Genomic DNA, 18,440 nt, shown 5'->3' on the forward strand with positions numbered 1-18,440 from the left:
TAACCCAAAAGAAAATTACCTCATTTCAAGGGAGAATCTATATTATGGCAACTTGACATAGCATGGACAATAGCTATTTATTTTTACGTCCTTGTACTCACTGTACACTATTTTCACATCCGTAAAAAACCGGTTTTGTGGTCGTAGATATTTTTTTAAAATAATTGGCGCAATTACTTGAATTATTATAATTTAATAATTTCGGGTGACATTTTTAAACATGTTTTTCGGATTGAAATGGAAAAATGTTGTGAGTCTCCTATATAATCAGGATGTGGGTACACAGCTTTACTCTATCTATGGTCAATGTATTTGCAAATCGTTTTGTTGATTGGCAACATAATTGCAAAAATGCTATTTTGATTTTGCTTCCCGCCGGCCCCTGACGGTTTGCTTTTGGCACGTGCAATTTTCATTCATTTTTCTTGAAAAACAAGTCCGTATTTAGAAATATAGTTCAAACACTGATGCTGACTGTTGGGATAAATCATTTCGGTGAGTGATTCAATAATAATTAGCACCGCGAGATCGATTTGTAAATTTGCACGTGTTGTGTATCGTAGACTGCAAAACAACCATTTGCCATTGCCAGTCAATAGCTACGATATGGATTTAAGACAACCGATTACACTTTAATTAGTGCATTTTGTTCACCTACAGTGTTATTAACGTTCGCGACGGCGATGTGTGTATAGTTATCAGCCGCGTCATTTGTTTTTGTTTACCTGCAGATAGTTAGCCGTAGATACAATGTCGCCTTCACCGATTCGGTGCCGCGGGCCCTGGAAAATCCACAAGCGCTCGTCTGAGCCGGACCGCTGGCTAGACGAGATGGGATTTTTCAGGAAGCACACGGCTAGGGACTCGAGTTGCCTGTTCAGGGCCGTTTCTGAGAACATCTTCAACACACAGCGATACTTCCACAAAGTTCGGCTGGATTGCGTACAATTCATGGCTTCACAGAGGCACCTGTTTGAAGGGGTAGCATATTTAATTTCTTGTTCAGTTATGATTATTTTTTTCCCTCCAATTTTCATTCTAATTTGAGTATTTTATGTTGTAGTCATTGACTTGTCCTTTCGAAAATTATCTCAAAGAGATGTCCAATCCTTCTGAGTGGGGTGGACTCATTGAAATATCTGCTATGAGCCACTTGTATAGGTAAGATTTATAAACATTTATTTTACCTACCTTCAATTGATATTTGTGTCTACCTGCAGATTTAAAGTTGTTTGACATGTTGATTACAGACGCGATTTTGTGATATTTGAGGCCAACAAAGGCCCTCAAACAAAGATTTGCAATGGTTACGGAGACACCATATTTCTGTTCTATTCACCCGACACCAAGCACTTTGATGCGGTGTACACAAAAGAATTCATTAATACATCATCATTTTGCCAATGTAAGTTTATTTTGGTACCTAGTAACTTTTAAATCAATTGAAGAAATCCCTATTTTTCTTTTTCCTAAGATTTTAATTTTCCATTTTCATAATTTAAATTTTTGTGACTAAAGCTATAGGGGTAAAACCTGGTTGACTGATGTATAATTTGTAATTTAATTGAAGAATATTGTACAATATAGACACATCATTGTTACTGAAACATGTTATACACATGTGAGGTATTTTTTAGTTGATACTTACAGTAAGAACTATAGGTATAATCTGCTTACAACATTATAATACAAAGGACCATCATTGTTTTGTTCAGTTACTACTTTATCTATACTACTGGGTGGCCCGGTTTTCCCCCTTAATTGCTTAATCTGTATTAATTTTATTTTCTACCAATCATTTTATTTTATACTCAATGTCAAGCACCTATTTATAGCATTAGTATACGAAATACTTTATGATGGAGTGTACCAACTGAAAGACCTGTCCTATGCGGTGGATAAAATGCTCCATGACAAAATGCCCACCAATCACATTGAGTACTTCATGTCCGAGAATGTGGAACGCCGCAAAAAGAAGGAGAGGGCCAAAATCTTCATAGAATCTTCCAACGAGGATGACAAGGACAGGAACAATAATGCAGTGGCCTTGAAGTGTATGCACCACACTGACAATCTAGAAAGATCCAGCATGCTGAAGGAATCTTTGAGCATTTTCGTGTTTAACCGAAGCCTTATTCAGCTTGAAAATGTCTGCATGAACTGCCTCAATGTCAACAGCGCCAAGGACTTACTTGACAATGGTATAACACCATTCCCGTACAAGGTGGCTAAAGCTTTGGACCCGGATATATACCGAAACATTGAATTTGATGTTTGGAGTGAACTCAGAAGAGGTATTTCATCTTCCTATTAGTTTGACAGTTCCATTGGCCTGCAATAATTACAAGTGTGGTTTTACAGAGTTGCGTTATGGGACCAGATATTCAGATGGGACAACTCTTCAAGTTGGCGTGAAATGCCTGTGTAGGTTGCAAGTGGATCAGCGTGATCCGTACCACTGTCATATCCAGGAGATGCGTCCGGACGGAGGGCCTTGCCTAGTGTTCATTGAAGAGCTGGGAGAGAAGCGAGTGGTTAACTATGACCAGTTGGAGCCCCTGTCGGTGTCAGAGGCTCGGCCGTGGGCGCCGCCGTATCGATACTCGCGGGCCCACCACCTGCCAACTTTAAGCCAAATGTTGCAACAGATAGGTGGTGTATTGCATATTTATTTAAATGATTTTCTTTTTTACCTGTCAATATGCTACTTGACAGAGAAATGTAAAATTTGCTTTTCTTTTTAGTCAAGTTTTGTCCAGCAGAAAATTGGCATAAAATCTAAAACTGTATCATGTTTTGTTTGACAAAAAAATTGATTAAATTGTTACTCATTCATTCTTTCCTGACAAATACTTTTACGTAACTAAGCATATCGGCAAAATATCATATAAAACAACTTATCTACATATTGGAGTCTTTTTAAAAGTTCTTTTTAATTCTTACCCCATTTCACGATACCCAGGCAACATCACACGCAAGCAAGGTCTTACCAAGACCCGCAAGAAGCCCGACGAACCTAAAAGCCCTGAGAAGGCCAAGAGCCCCCCAAAACTGCAGTGGAAGGACGAAGTACTGGAGGAAAACCAATACCAGACCGATATCAATTTGTCTATGTACCAGCACTTGGATTTAGCAAACTTTCAACCGCTGTCTGTTAGTCGGAATCTAGTATTAAAGTAGTAGTAGGAGTATTTTGTACACAGCCTTCATTATGTATGGGTTGGATTCTCTGATATTATAACAAGAGAGAATTTATTGACACAAACATTAAAAAAAATTGCATAATTATTTGCTCTGCACTCCATTATTGCAGTTAATTCTGTATAGATATTTGTGGAGGCTTATACTTATACATTCTAAAGGCTTTATAAGCATGTCACACCCATGTTTTTTTTATTACTAATGTTATTACAAACTTTATATTAAATTGATACAAACATTTTTTTTTTTCATTATTTTATATGAAACTTCCATTTTATTTCTCGTTTTTGGGTGTCTTTGAAAAGTGAGGTGCTTATAAAAGAGTAACCATATCGTAGCTATTCTAGTACGTTAGTTAGTTGTAATGTAGTATTAGAAGTAGTTTAGTTGTAGTTAGAAGTTAAAATCAGTGGCAAATTGGTATAATTGTAGTTCAATTTTGGTTTAAAGTTTATATTTTCATTCTTGCAAAAAACAAAATTGCATGGATACATAATGAATATAATTCATTGCCATGCACTTTTGCTGATGGGTATACTATCCCGTTTAAAATAAATAAATTGTAGACCTTGTAAGTACATAAGTTAAACAGGACACTTTATTAATTTACTAAATTAAATAAATATGGCAGGTACTAACTAAAAAACGTTACTTTTACTGGTATCAAGACATTTTAGTGCTTGTTAACAACTGTTAAATATTTTTAAAATATATGCAAAATCTACCTTAACAAATAAAATTATTGGCTCAAACAACACAAAATAAATTAAATGCAATCTCTCTCAAACATACAAGTTTCCTAAGTTGGAAAAAGCATTCTCACCGTGATTAAAAACACTATCCCAGCTAGTGAAGTATTTCCCGCTTTTTTCACCAAAGTTAACGTGTTAAAGTACCCCTCCAGTTACAATCACAAGGGTGCAGAGTAGCACTTCATCTCGGAGCTTAAGTGGTCGCGCTCCGAGTTAAGCGTATCACTTGATTTCGAGGCGCAGTTTTAATTTTAGCTTCGGGACTACAGTTCACTGTTAGGTTTTTCGTTATTGTTTTAAAATAAATGTTTGTTGAGTCATATTAAATAAAACATCGTTTTAGCTAAAAACTAGTGCTTGCGCCAATTCTTTGAGTAAATATGAGTGAAACCCTTCCTTCAGCGAGTCGTATTAAAAAACGGGACAAAGCTAGAAAGAAGGTGATTGTTATAGTATTTTGTGCAACAGGTATACAATAAGGGTTCTTAAAATTCAAGGGCCAAAGTTACAAAAAACTTTTGTAAAAATTGGTACGAGATTTTTAAGTCCTAATTATGTACCGTTGCACACAATATTGATACAGCAGCAAACATCTAAAATCTAAACTAACCTTTTTCGAACAGATTGTCTATCTAGACTCTAGACGTTAGCTCTGTAAATAAAACAACAGTTGTACTATATTGCTCGTACATCCATAAGATGACTGCTAAGCAGTTGTTGTCTTATGAACCTAAGTAGACTTCAGCGCCACCACTCCGCGCCTCAAATTAAGTTGATTTAGATATCACTGTCAGTTATTAATTGATAGATTGAAGTGCTAGAGTAGAAAAAGTAGTATTAACACTGTTAACGTACGTGAGTTAAATGTGTGGGATTGGTGTTACAGGTTGAAGTAGAAGCGCTGCCCCTGATGGTGGACTGCCGGCCCGGCGCCGCCGCGCCGCACGAGCTCGCCCACTCCAACGGCGACAACCATGCCCCCGTCAACCAGGTATGTTCTCTACAACCAGGTGTCTTGACAAGCGAAGGCTGCCCCTGATGGCAGACTGTTTCACGAGTCCGCCGACTCCAACGCCGACAACTATGCCCCCGTCAACCAGGTAAAATATGTCTAATAGCTTTAGGGACCGTGCGTGAAATTTAGTAGGTAGGACCGCAATTAAGAAATTGAAGGGTTGGAAAAAGTAATAAAAGGCCGCCAACCGACCCACAGCTCTCTCGGTCTTTATAAAATACTCACTTTTTCAAATAATTATTATAATTTGTGTGAAATTAAGTTTATACCCCTGGCATGACTCTCTCTCCTTCATCTTGCGTTTGTTTTGGCTGCGTCTCCGCGCTCATCTGTTGTTCCGGACCCCGAGCTGCTGTTTTGGAATTCGGACCTTTGTTCCTCGATTAACAATATCACCCTAGTATTTACCCTACTCTGAATTTACCCTTACCCAGGGGAATTTACCCTTTAATATGATTTGTGGGGTCAATATAAACGTGCTTGCAGAGTCGTAAATTATTAAGCTGGCCGTGTCGTTCGCACTCGCGGTCACTAGCGATGCAGATTTTTCATTTTACTTATCGCCCTGTCGGCATGTTCGTTTTGGCTCATTAGCTGGGGTGTAACATATTAGTACATGTCCGCAGAGTGTGGGAGAGGTGGGCGCGCTCGGGCACGCGCACGGCGCGTCGCCGCCCGCGCCGGGCGCGCGCACGCCTGCCCCCGCGCCGGCGCCGCCCATGACCAGCTACTCGGGTAAGTGTACGCAGTACGCACTGCTTGACACTGCTTGAGCACTGCATTACGTCCCGTAAAATTGTGAAGTCGCGAATTAAAGCAAGCGGCGCGGCGACCGGACCATTAAGCTTAGAATAAATTTAAAACCATTAAGGCCATTCATACGTTGCGCTCGAGCAAATGTATGAACGGCCTTGCTTTGTCGCTCGCCGCCTGCGTCCAGTTCGCGGCTTAAGAAGCTAATACAGTTTTACATTCGTTACATTGCTAATCGTCTTCTGTTGTAAGACTACTTTGTATCATAGATAGCTTCCACATGATAATTTCATATAATATTTATTATAAGATAATTTCATTGGTTTTTACCGTAGGAAGGGGTCGGTTTTATATACAGGGTGATTCATGAGACGTGAGCAGGACTAATCCTTCACGCTCAGTAACTGATAATTGTTCGCTCACCGTCGTATTTAGGTGAAACATCCACACTTATTCCTATTTTTTAACTTTTTGGTGAGGGCAAATTTAACTCTCTACAATCATGGTCAACCTACAAGACCTAATTAATAAACATAAAACCTCTTTAACCATAATGACAGCATTTTGATTTCAAACTTGAGTGAGATACGAGAGCAACCAGACCGTGATGACCTGATGACAGTGATGACATTCAATTTGACACAGAATAATATCGGTAGTTTAGTATTCTAATTTTAGGGTGACCATGCATGTCGTAAATAAATTAATAACTTTTTTTTTCAACACGACTAGAAAATTAACGTTAATCTCACTAATACCAAAGATATATGTAACTCCGTATAAGATAAATAAAGTCTAAGAAAAAAACGTGCCTCGGAAATCAAGAAAAAGTCATTCTCGAATAGATGGCGCCATACTTTTTGGCCTATTCTCGGCTAGATGGCGTCGACGACACCGTTTGATATTTAACAATTTAACACATATCAGTGAAAGAACATGGGTCAGTATGGAACAATAAAAATTAAAAATCATTTATCCGTGTACATATTTTGATTAATTTATACATTTTCAATTTTATTTTAAGTTTTAATCGTGTGTCGATAGATGGCAGGAAATGTACCGTGACTACAAAATTTACTATGGCAATAGCCCTCTATACTATCTATTCTCTTTGCTAATACTGATACGAAACAGTTGGTTATAATTTACCAAATGCGCAGTGTTAGTCCTGCTCACGTCTCCTGAATCACCCTGTTATAAGGATGAGACAACATTTTAATGCAGTAACAGCTTTTGTTTATTTTTAGGCAGGTACCAAATATTTATTTGGCAACTGAATTATTATAATTGGAGACCATTTACGAAGCACTATTTAAAAAGAAAACGGCTACCTATTAATTAAAAAAATTATGTTCTTTTAGAATATTTTGTTTGGTTACTACACGGTCAACCTAACACGCTCCTCCTCGCTTCGCTCGTCGTCGCACCTATCTTTTAACTCTTGCAGAACACCGTGATAACTATATACAAATTTAATGACCTAATGGTATAATGGCCATTTGGTGTTTCATGATCAGGAACGTCGACTACTGATCTACTGACCATTGGTAAATAAATTAGTGGTGTTTTGAGGATTAGGAAATTCGTCAATTTAAAGAACTAGGTATGCATATGTTTAAATTATTTTAAATTGGAGTATTTAAAGCTTATGTATATAGGTATCTTAGGTATTCTGGATATGTACATATATAAACAACCAAATTTTATGATCGCTTTACAATATTAGTTGCCAACTTATTATTTTAGACGCCAATCTATCAATTCAAGTTCCCTATATTTTTTTTGGGTGGCTTGATTTTGCTGCCAGTTTTGTTAATAATATGATGCTTAAATTTGAGGCTAATATAAATTTATTTCCGCTAAAATATTAATGCACAGCCAAGTTATAGTATTATATGCCCAGTGAAAGTTCCTGTTTAATATTTTAGTTGCCTGGTTAATAATAAGCCAAATAAAACCATTGAAACAGATTATATCGTGTATATTGAATTCATACTACATCCCGACGTTTCGAACCCTTTACAGCGTTCGTGGTGAACGGGGGACGGGGGGACGCGATATATACGCGATATAATCCGTTTCACTAGTTTTATTTCAAAAATAAACAATGGTTAGTTCCAGTGGTGCCCGGCGGTGGGGTCCCGGTGAACTCTGCCGCGCCGTACGGCTACGGCGGCTGCGTGAAGTCGCTGGTGTGGTGCGCCTCGCCGCCGCCGCCGCCGCCGCCGCCGCCGCCCGTCAACCCGCACGTTGTCAAAAGTGTACAACCGAATGGCGCGGATTTGCCTATGAACGGTAAGTTGGGGTATTTAGTATTAGGTACCATCGCTCACAATGTTAGCTGATAGTTCGTAAACCTTATTACATAAGGCCTAAGGTCCACCGATGGACAGTTAAGAGTGTTGCTGTTTGTAGAGTCAAATGTAAAAATATGGGTGCACACATCGTACTCAAAATGTGTCCCATAGCTCTTATGTCAGCGTATTAAGAACTATGGGACATATTTTTGAGTAAGTTATATGCACCCATATTTTTACACTTGAATGTACTAGTGTTAAAAATGAAATGACCAGTACGAATATGATGGTCGTTCTTGTCTACATGACATCGTGATAAAACGGTGTCCGTCACTTTATATCCCACGGTGTTAAAAAGTGACAGTTATTTTATCACGTGGATAAAGATGGATAAAGCTATCCATAATACCGGCTAGTTTAATCCGTCTAATAGTGCCCGGCTGTGAAAACTGTGAACGCAGTAAAGTCGCTCGTACGTGGGTGCGCCATTGGCCAATTTATTATTCAATCGTCCTGCTTTTGTACAAATTTTGTGTGAAATTGACATATCGGTCGGATAAAATAGGGTAATCGAACTATCATTGTATACTCTTTATCACTAAAAAAAGCCTGCAAGATTATAAAATGTATGTCCGAACTGTGCAAAGGATGGATTTGCTGTACAAATTTTAAATTTCGCGCCTTTTTCTTCTGAAAAAACTGACTTGCCAACGTATAGTATTTGGGATTATAAAACGTAGGTTTGTGAGGAAACATGAGTTCTCAGACCTTGCGCATTTTTATTAAAACATATTCATAGTTCATAATTTATTTATTTGCGTAAGATAGTACATGCAGTATTAATCCCTAATATATATTTTTACAGTACATATGGTGTTACTTTACCGCACTAAGGCGGGATTTAGGACAATACGTGCCATCCCAAGTAGCATTGCAAGCTGTATATAAGCTGTATTAAAGTTTATTTGTATACTATAAGCTGTACAGTTAGGCTGTACAAAGGCTGTATAAGCGCTTATACAGTACAGCCCTTATAAGTAAAAAAAGGGCCCAAATTATACAGCCTTTGGCGTTATTAGAGCTGTAGAGTAGCTGTATAAGCAATACATAAGCTGCATAATAGCTGCATTACAGCTATATTTCGGTGTACCAGGAAACCTTAACACTACAGATAATCTCTTATAAGTACGATATAAGAATATAAGTTTTAAATGAGTTATAAGAAAGAATTACAAGAGAATAATAATCATTTAAGAAACTAAAATGTCTTAATCTTGCTCATTCGTAATATAGTAATGGCGACAATAAAGTGTTATAGTGGATGGTAAAAGTAAAAGTAAATATTATACAGGACTTGAATGGAATATTACATTATTGGTAAGTGCGGATTATTATTTATTGTGAACCTGTGTATCTTTTCTGGCAAAATATTTACGCGCCTGCAAAATAACAAAGAGAAACCATAAGGAAAATATCAAAAATCGGTAAAGTTACTGTTTGTTTTTAAGGTTAGAGTATCAAAAATATTTATAAATATTAATTCTAAGGCTAAACAATTTATTTTAGCTGGTAATCATAACACGGCGTTAGTCTGCTAAATATTTGCAAGTATTTCTTTAATTATATTTACAAATACTTTTTTTTTATTGTAAAATGGCGACAATTTTTAAACAGCCTACAGGATAGTTGGAGAGCATTATAATCTTAGTAGCTGTGCTGTGTAATAAATGGAGTGTCTTTTACAGCTTTTGTAATTAAAACAGCTTTATAATAGAATATTTGTATTCGTTTGGCTTTATTTCGGTTCTCCGTACATAAGTTATAATTCTCTGTAGAGATCCGTATAACAAATAAAAAACCTGTAGTGTAACTGTCATATATTCCTTTAGTTTTATAATACACTTATTTTCAGAAATCATTACACTACTACACTTATACGAGTGTAAAATTACGCCAAAAGATTGTTATAAGCGACTATCAGTAATACAGAAAAAAGCTGTACTATAGCTGCCATTTATTCATTTGGTTTTATAATACCCTTACAGACAGAAGTTATACAACTACTATTCTTATAGGAGAGTAAGATTACGCCATAAGAAATAGCTTTAAAACGGGGTTGGCAGATACATTTGTACAGCTACAAGTGCCAAGTGATACTACAATACAGCCTGTATACAGCTTTTACGATAAAATTAGCTTGTAGTGTTTCACAACAGTTAATGTTTTAAAACGGAGTTGACAGATACTTTTGTACAGCTAAAAGTGCCAAGTGTTACTACAATACAGCCTGTATACAGCTTTTACGATAGAATTAGCTTGTAGTCTCTCACAACACTTTTAATTTTATAGTAGATTTTTATATTCTGATAAAGCACCCCATGCTTCCGCAGAATCCTTTATAATGATTTTGTACAGCTTGAGCTGTATAATGTCTGTAAAGTACCTTTTATACAGCTTAAATCTTTTCTGACACTCTTATACGTCCCTTAACACTTTCGCAACCAGGCAAAATTTCAAACAATACCCCAGAAACCGACAGTACTCGCTAGTCGGGCAACGACGTGCAACTCAATGCCGCACGCCGCGAACCCGCTAGTCGGGCAAGCGGCGGACGCTCAGGGCTGTGCCAAGTAACTTTCGTATAAGTACGTGGATAAAATTAAATCTGCTGTCTCATCTGTTTAGGCTCCCCGTTTTGTTCTTCTCCTAATTCTAACTCCTATTGATACATACCCGTGTATGCAATTTCACGTAACCAACTAATAAGAATTTTTATTTTGTAATCGCATTAGGTAAAGTAAATAAAAATACAAAGTGAAGTAATAAAATATAATAATCAACTGTACCAACTTTTCGACCACATAATAATCAGAAGACTTACATTTTTTTCTGTTAGTGGCAGTGGCAGCCCTGAGGTAGTGAAGATGCAATGCTTGCCCGCCTGTCGGGCACTTCGGCGTCGCGTGTAGGTTTATAGCTCTTGCCCGACTAGCGGGTATGCCGGCATCTGAGTAAAGTTTACGAGTGCCCGAGAGTCGGGTACGCGGTGTCGAATGTGTTAAATCACTCTAAGTTCTTAATTGGCTGCTATATTGATGTTGCCGACACTTCCATGCTACTTGGGATATTACGATGTCAAAAATTTAAAGGACTATTGAGTACTGTAAAACGTTGTACAATACACGTGCGAAAAGGTAATTCGCAACTCGTGTCGATTTAAATACTCCCTTCGGTCGTGTTTCAATTTATCGCCACTCGTTGCGAAATTCCTACTTTTCGCACTTGTATCGTAATGTACTATTATAGTACATATGGTCCTATTTTCCCGCACTAGTGGGTAAAATAGCATTTTCGTGCGAATGTCAAATTGTAAAGGGCCATATGTACTGTAAAACGTTATACGATACACGTTTACAATTCGCAACTCGTGTCGATTTAAATATTAAATACTCCCTTCGGTCGTGTTTCAATTTATCGCCACTCGTTGCGAATTTCTTGCTTTTCGCACTTGTATCGTAATGTACTATTTCGTATTTAGACATCCCGACGCTGCGCTACTACTTCAACCTGGGCGTGGAGTGCATGTGGGCCGCCTACGGCGCGCCGCCGCCGCCGAGACACTACTCTCCCCGCGACCTCGCCATGGTACGTACATGTACCAGCCTTCCACTACCGGTACTCTCCAGGATACATTCCTGCACCCTGCTTGCAATAACTATCATATAACACGGCACAGCAACTGTGTGCCTCGAGTACACACTAGGGAATGCTCCCGGTACTGAGTTTGTATGGTGAGAACCGAGAATTCCCGGTTCCGGTACTGTATTTGTATAGAAAACCAGTACCGGGAGCACTCCCTAGTACACACACATTGTTGCGTATACAGACACGAGAACAATCCTGGTTTAATGGTTTTAGATCTTGTTATGACCTTGACATGATTGACCAAAAAGTGCAAGCGAGATGTCTAATGACACGACGTCCACTGACGGTAGGGATGGTCGTGTTTTTATCGCTTGTCGTCACTTTCGCACATACATACTTGTTAGAACGTGACATGCAATAAAAACGCGAAACGCTGGTTGATCAACTAGCGTGACCTATCGTCAAAATTGTATCAATACAAGATTAAAACCATAACAAATTATTATATCAAAATTGTATGACACTAAATAACGATAATAATGTTATAAAAAATGGGCAGGATATGCAGCAGATATCCCTGCAAGACCGAGCACCCAGTGGAGGCAATAACCAACATGAACACAAGCACAAGCCAGACAACAAGCCACCCATGCAGGGCAAGGGGAACGGACAGCGGCCATTGCTGGGACCCAGGTCAGTCTAGCACCACATCACCAGGGCATCTATCTTCCCCTTTTCTAACTCGCGAAACTCAAAAACTACTGGACGGATTTTCATGTGGTTTTGACTTATGAGTAGAGTGATTCTTGAGAAAGATTTAGGTGTATAATTTGTTAAGGTTTTGTGTAACCCGCGCGAAGCCGGGGCGGGTCGCTAGTTGCAAATGCAAATTTAAAGCTCGGCATTAGCTTTATCAAGCATTAGATTTGTCAGATCTTTTTAAAAAGATAGCTTCAAGTTTCTGACAGTTTCCTGGAACGCCCCAAGTGAAATTTGAAGTCGGTTAAAAAGACATTTGGGTATAAAAATAAAAACTTAGAGGTTTATTCCAGTAATTACACGTGAAAGCCAACCCGTATACAATAATCTTGTATTTTCATTTAACGGCGTATGTTTCTCTTGCAGATTCAAACGCGGGAATCAAGACGGGTCGATGAACAACCACCAGAATAAGCCCCACAACAACAACGTGCCCAACAAGGGACCAAATAACCGGTATGTATTTATAACCACCCATTTAGAGTTAGACCAAGAAAAGTCTACAGTGATGTCGATAGCCCACGCAGTGCATAGTGTTATTTAGACGTCATAATTTCATAGAAGTCTGACGTTTAAAATAACACTTACCTTACTTACTTATCAAAATCTCTGCAGACTTTTGTTGGTCTAACTCTAATACAGATGTAGTGCAAGATCCTTTGCCATCGTATTTTCTCGAAAACGTTCGTATTTGTCAATGCTCCTTCAGTCAACCTCAGTACTTTTTGTACTGAGAATTAGGTCAGGAAATGAATGCTCAAAAAACGTTGTAGAGGGAAATGCCAGGAACACAATTTTTGACTCCGTAACTTTGTTTGGACTAGTTAGGAGGTGAACATATCAAAAGTCCCCGGCTGTAGCCCCGGTGCTGGGGGGTAGAGGGGGGTAAGAAGGTCGAATTTTTCGGTTTTTCATTGATATCTTGGAAACTTTGCGTCTTAGCGACATGACTACTAAGACAAACCGAAAGCTGGTAAAATTAGTTACAAGTTTTATTCAGTCAAGTTTTTCGATATCTTGAATAGTTTTTGAGATACCCGCTCTTGAAAGTTTATTTAGGGATTTTAATTTTATCTTGATATCTACATCAGTGAAGCTGTTAGGCCATGTTTGGTATCATTTTCGTATAAATCGGGGGTGCTGAATTAATTTATGGTATCACATTAACACTATTGCGAAGTAAAACCAAAATTTTAAAAAATATATTTTTTTAAATCCCTCTTCACGCTTAAACCGCTGAACCAATTTCGTTGAAATTTGGTATAGAAATAGTTTTAGTCTCGACACAGGATATAGGATAGTTTTTATAACCAAAAGCATCTTTTGAGGGTGTGAAAAGTGGGGTGGAAGTAGGGCTTGCATTCCGGAATTTCGAAATTCCGGAATCTCGGACTAATTTTCCGATATTACAATTCCGGAATTGATACCACTGAATATCGAAAATTCCGGAATTGGATTTAAGTACTTTTTTTTGGTATTAATACGTTTATTATTGAAAATTGTTAAGAAACTACACTATACTGGTGTTTTTGTCGTTACTGCGTGCCTCTTAGTCATTCAATGAACTATCTATAGTATATATTTTACTTTTCTGTTTGCTAAAGCAGTGGGACAATATGGGGTGATAATAATAAAATAATAATAAAGTAAAGCGATTTACTTGCTTAGAATAGTCTGAATCCTACATAAATAAATAAATCATTAGTAAAATATAAGCGAATTTTAAGACCTGTTTTTTTTTTTATATTTGGACTTTTTATCTTTGAATCAGAGAGAAAGAGGTTTTCTCTATCAACGATTTTGGATCCTGTATATTGTAGAAGCACATAATATATGATATTCTGAATCATAATTAGGAACTAGGAAGGAAAAGCCAAACTTAGACCATCAACTTCTTAAACAACACCACTACCTACTTGGTTAGGAAGAGTAGGAAGCTTTTATATTTAACTATTTTATAAAAATTATGCATCGAATGGTTTGCTAGCAAGTATAGTTTCCCTAAATAAATACCCCGTATCGTATCATAAAATAGAGGTGAAAAAAACCGTACATAGGTACTTCAAATTCAATAAAAAATCGAATAAAATTATGATAAACCCTAATTCCGGAACAGTTCCGGAATTCCGGAATTGGAATCCAATATTGAAAATCAGTTCCGGAATTGGAAACCATCCGATATTGCAAGCCCTAGGTGGAAGTTTGTATGGGGAGTCAATAACTGCTGAACCGGTTTAGATGAAATTTAGGATGGTATACATCTGTGATTTAGATAAAAATGATACCAAACATGACTTTAAATCTTACCTTAAGCAGTATTAACTTCAGGAATTCAGTCTCGTCGACGAAGTTGAATTTCCCCCATACTCCATTTCACAACTTCAAAGGATGATTATTGAGATAAAAAGTATTTTATGTCCTGCCTTGGGAATCGAAATAGCTGTATACCAAATTTCATTTAAATCGGTTGAGCGGTTTAAGCGTGAAGAGGAATTAAAAAAAAAGATATTTGTTTAAAGTTTATATGTTTTTTCTTAGGAATGGTGTCAATGTGATACCAAAAATGAATTCAGCACCCCCGTTTTATACGAAAATGATACCAAACTCGGCCTAGCAGCTTCACTAATGTAGATATCAAGTTAAAATTGAAAGCCCTAAATTAAACTTTCAAGAGCGGATATCTCAAAAACTATTCAAGATATCGAAAAGCTTGACTGAATAAAACTTGTAATAAGTTTTATCAGCTTTTGGTGTGTCTTAGTAGTCATGTCGCTAAGACGCAAAGTTTCCAAGATATAAGTGAAAAACCGAAAAATGTGACCTTCTTTCCCCCCCTCTTACCCCTCAGCACCGGGGCTACGGCCGGGGACTTTTGATATGTTCACCTCCTAGTTAGTCCAAACAAAGTTACGGAGTCAAAAATTGTGTTCCTAGCTTTTCCCTCTATAACTTCTTATTGCTTGGGGTAAATGTGATGTTCACAAGATTGGATTGGATTTTTTAAATGGGGCCCTGGGGGCAGCTCCTGAAATGGTCTTACGAAATTTTCCCTAAATGTATAGTTTTGTAAAAGATGTACAACAACAAAATTAACAAAAAATCATCTCAACAAAAAACTTTCATTCCTAACAATCTACTATTTAAAAAGTAGTGTCATTGGATTGGGTACAATATTTTTTTCTGTCCTGCGGCCGGAAACTGCCAACTTTCGGCCCGCTTCGCTAAACGAAGTTGCCGCTTTCCGCCTCCGTCGGACTGAAAAATAGTACGCACACTTTGGCCAGTAAATAAGAACGCCTCAGGTGACAAGAGTCACTTAACTTCCCTCTTACCCTACTTAAGAGATTATCTATCTTATTACCTTTATACCAGAAATAATAGAATAGAATCTTAAGATCTCATGGAATTATCCGAGTTTTAATTTAAGCGACTCGCATTTTTTCGACCTCGGCTTCTCCTCGGCCGACAATTACATGTGATCAGAGGCATTTCTTACTTAACTGGCCTAGGTGTGTAATATAGTATTTGTATGGGCTGTGGACACAACTAGCCACGTCTGCGGTAGTAAATGTGTTTGGTTTCGCAGCCGCGTGTCGGTGGCGGAGCCGCGCTACGAGGAGGCCGGGGGTGAGCCGGCGCTGGTGCCGCTGCCCTACATGCCGTACCCGCCGCCCATGTACCCGCTGCCGTACTACCCTGTCGAGGACCCAGGTTCGTACTTATAAAGCTTCCAAGTATTTAATTCAATTCAATTCAATTTCTTTAATGTTAAAATAACACATGTCGAACAAAATCACAATAGAATTGTAAAATATACAACTAACACTAAACACTCAACTAATAACACTAACACAAAATGAAAAACACATAACACGATCAAGTAAAGAAGAAAATAGCAATAATAAATACAAATGTCAAAGAAAAAAACAATCATTAAAACTTATACAATCATCACAAATGTCATTATTTACGAAATTATTTAATGTTAAATTTACTGTAGAATTCCATTGATGAAGTATGAAGAACATTGATAGAGTCTGTTCGGAAAGAGAAGAGTCGTGGAATGTATTGGGTTCCATGCATTCCACGACTCTTTCCGCACAGACTCTATATATCTAAGGACGGGCCTTACGGGCAATAAGAAAGGTGTCAGTATAGCGGTGTCACACACACGAATTCGAGCCAATCTTGCAGTCTAACTCTACAACGCGATTGGTTGATGAGTTCGCATCACGCGCGCGATTGGTTGCAACTAGTTGCGTTAGACTGCACGATTGGCTTGATTTCGTGAGTGACACCGCTGAACTAGCACCATTCTTAGTGTTCATAAGGCTAGTCCTAGTCCTAGTGTCAATGATGAATAAACGATAAAAAAAAACATTTTTGTTATTAGTTCTAATAGCTTTGAATTATCGATCACGTTTTGCGTTATAGGTAAATATGGTATATTTTTCAATCCTTTCAAAGTAGTTCTTTCTTGTTGTTTTTGAGTTTGCACGGACTGCAAATGTGTCACTTAACTTCAAATTCGTTTGTCACCTAACTTTAAATCCATTCGACTCTCTCAGCAAATATGAAACCGTGCGAAACACTTCCCTTCGGGCAAACTCAGCTCAGTCAGCTCCGTTCGGCTCTGAATTGCTTCGAATAATTATTAGGTTTGACACAACTTGACGTCCCTTTGTGTGCACGACCACAGATAATATAATGACGTGAATTTCGACAACTCTAAATAGCCGAAAGGGATAGTGCCATATATTAGAAAGGGACAGCACGATTCGACTATGAACCGCTGTCACACTTCGGTTTTATGGGAAGTTCTCTTTCTGCATGGTAGTACTATTATTTGTTCTGCGACCCTACCTTAATACCGACAGATGGATTTATCCGAGTTTGAAGTTAAGCGATTCAAATGATTCTTGATTTTTTCTATGTTGATCTTACGCACAACCGCGACTGCGTCCCGCGAGACGGATCTCAATTTTAATATGGGTACCAGTAGTATGCGACTACAAGGTAAAGCGATATTTACAATTTTTTTTTGTTTCCAGCAATGCTTGGCATGATGGGCGGCGTGGGCTACGTCAGCTACGAGGAGTCGCTCCCGCACTACTACCCCGCGCCGCACTACCCCCCACCCCCGCAGCCCCTCCCGCACCTGCACCCCGCCAACAACATGCACGAACATCACAAGTAACTGCCGACTGTAACCACGTTCAGAATAGTGTTGAAGCCTAAGGTCAGTCCTGCTGTTTACCCGTTGACCGACAAAGACGTCATATGACGCGCGCGGCTACAACTCGATATCAACCTTCGTGCGTTCCGACTAGGTTCAATGTTCGACGGCACACGATAGGCGTGACGTTCAAAGGTTTAAAAAGTTAAAAACGTCTTCGATCTTGCGGTTTGTGAGGTACAGTCGACCAATTTGATTCCTAGGCCCCTATAGAACGATGCTTAATGCAGCTTATTGAGTGATGTATGTCATATATCTAGTAGTTAAAGTGACGTCACATAGTGGCCTAGGTTACAAATTGGTTAACTATACATCCATATTTGCCGACGGTTTTAACGATTTGCGAACCACTCGCACACGTCGTCCGACAAAATCCACTTAATCGGTAAATCCACTTATGACAAGGGTTTCAACACTATGATTCTGCCTCATTTAAACGAGGGGCAACCTCCTGACACCTATAGTATACTTTATCCTTTTGTGTGACAACCCCAAAACACCATGTACTGTCTATGCTGTTCGAAAATTTATCTAGTTTATTTTGCTCAATTTGATTTGAAAACAAACTAAAATGAGAATCATTTTAACAATATAATATTTTAAACTTTCGCGTTTTGAACACATATTAACTCACATTTATAGACGGGTCTAACGCGAATTTTATTCAATTACCTTGATTTACCGACGTGCACAAATCTCTGTTTTGACATTTTGCTGGGACATCAGTCAGCCGCGACCACGACCAGTGAAACCTGTGTCGAAACGTCGGTAAATCAAGGTAA

General features: G+C 38.3%; 1 protein-coding gene across 1 annotated transcript; it reads left to right on the plus strand.

The window, feature by feature from the left end:
- The first annotated feature begins 516 nt into the window (after positions 1–516).
- On the plus strand, positions 517–17,652 carry LOC134794547 (putative bifunctional UDP-N-acetylglucosamine transferase and deubiquitinase ALG13). The gene is made up of 14 exons (XM_063766358.1): positions 517–981; positions 1,064–1,161; positions 1,251–1,405; positions 1,836–2,294; positions 2,362–2,652; positions 2,963–3,153; positions 4,840–4,944; positions 5,595–5,703; positions 7,843–8,016; positions 11,557–11,663; positions 12,223–12,356; positions 12,789–12,878; positions 16,009–16,133; positions 17,474–17,652. The coding sequence occupies exons 1-14, from the start codon at positions 751–753 to the stop codon at positions 17,617–17,619; spliced, it is 2,415 nt and encodes an 804-aa protein (XP_063622428.1). The 5' UTR covers positions 517–750; the 3' UTR covers positions 17,620–17,652.
- The last annotated feature ends 788 nt before the right edge of the window (positions 17,653–18,440 follow it).

Source organism: Cydia splendana, chromosome 10 (genome assembly GCF_910591565.1).
Source record: "Cydia splendana chromosome 10, ilCydSple1.2, whole genome shotgun sequence".
Lineage (NCBI taxonomy): Eukaryota > Metazoa > Arthropoda > Insecta > Lepidoptera > Tortricidae > Cydia > Cydia splendana.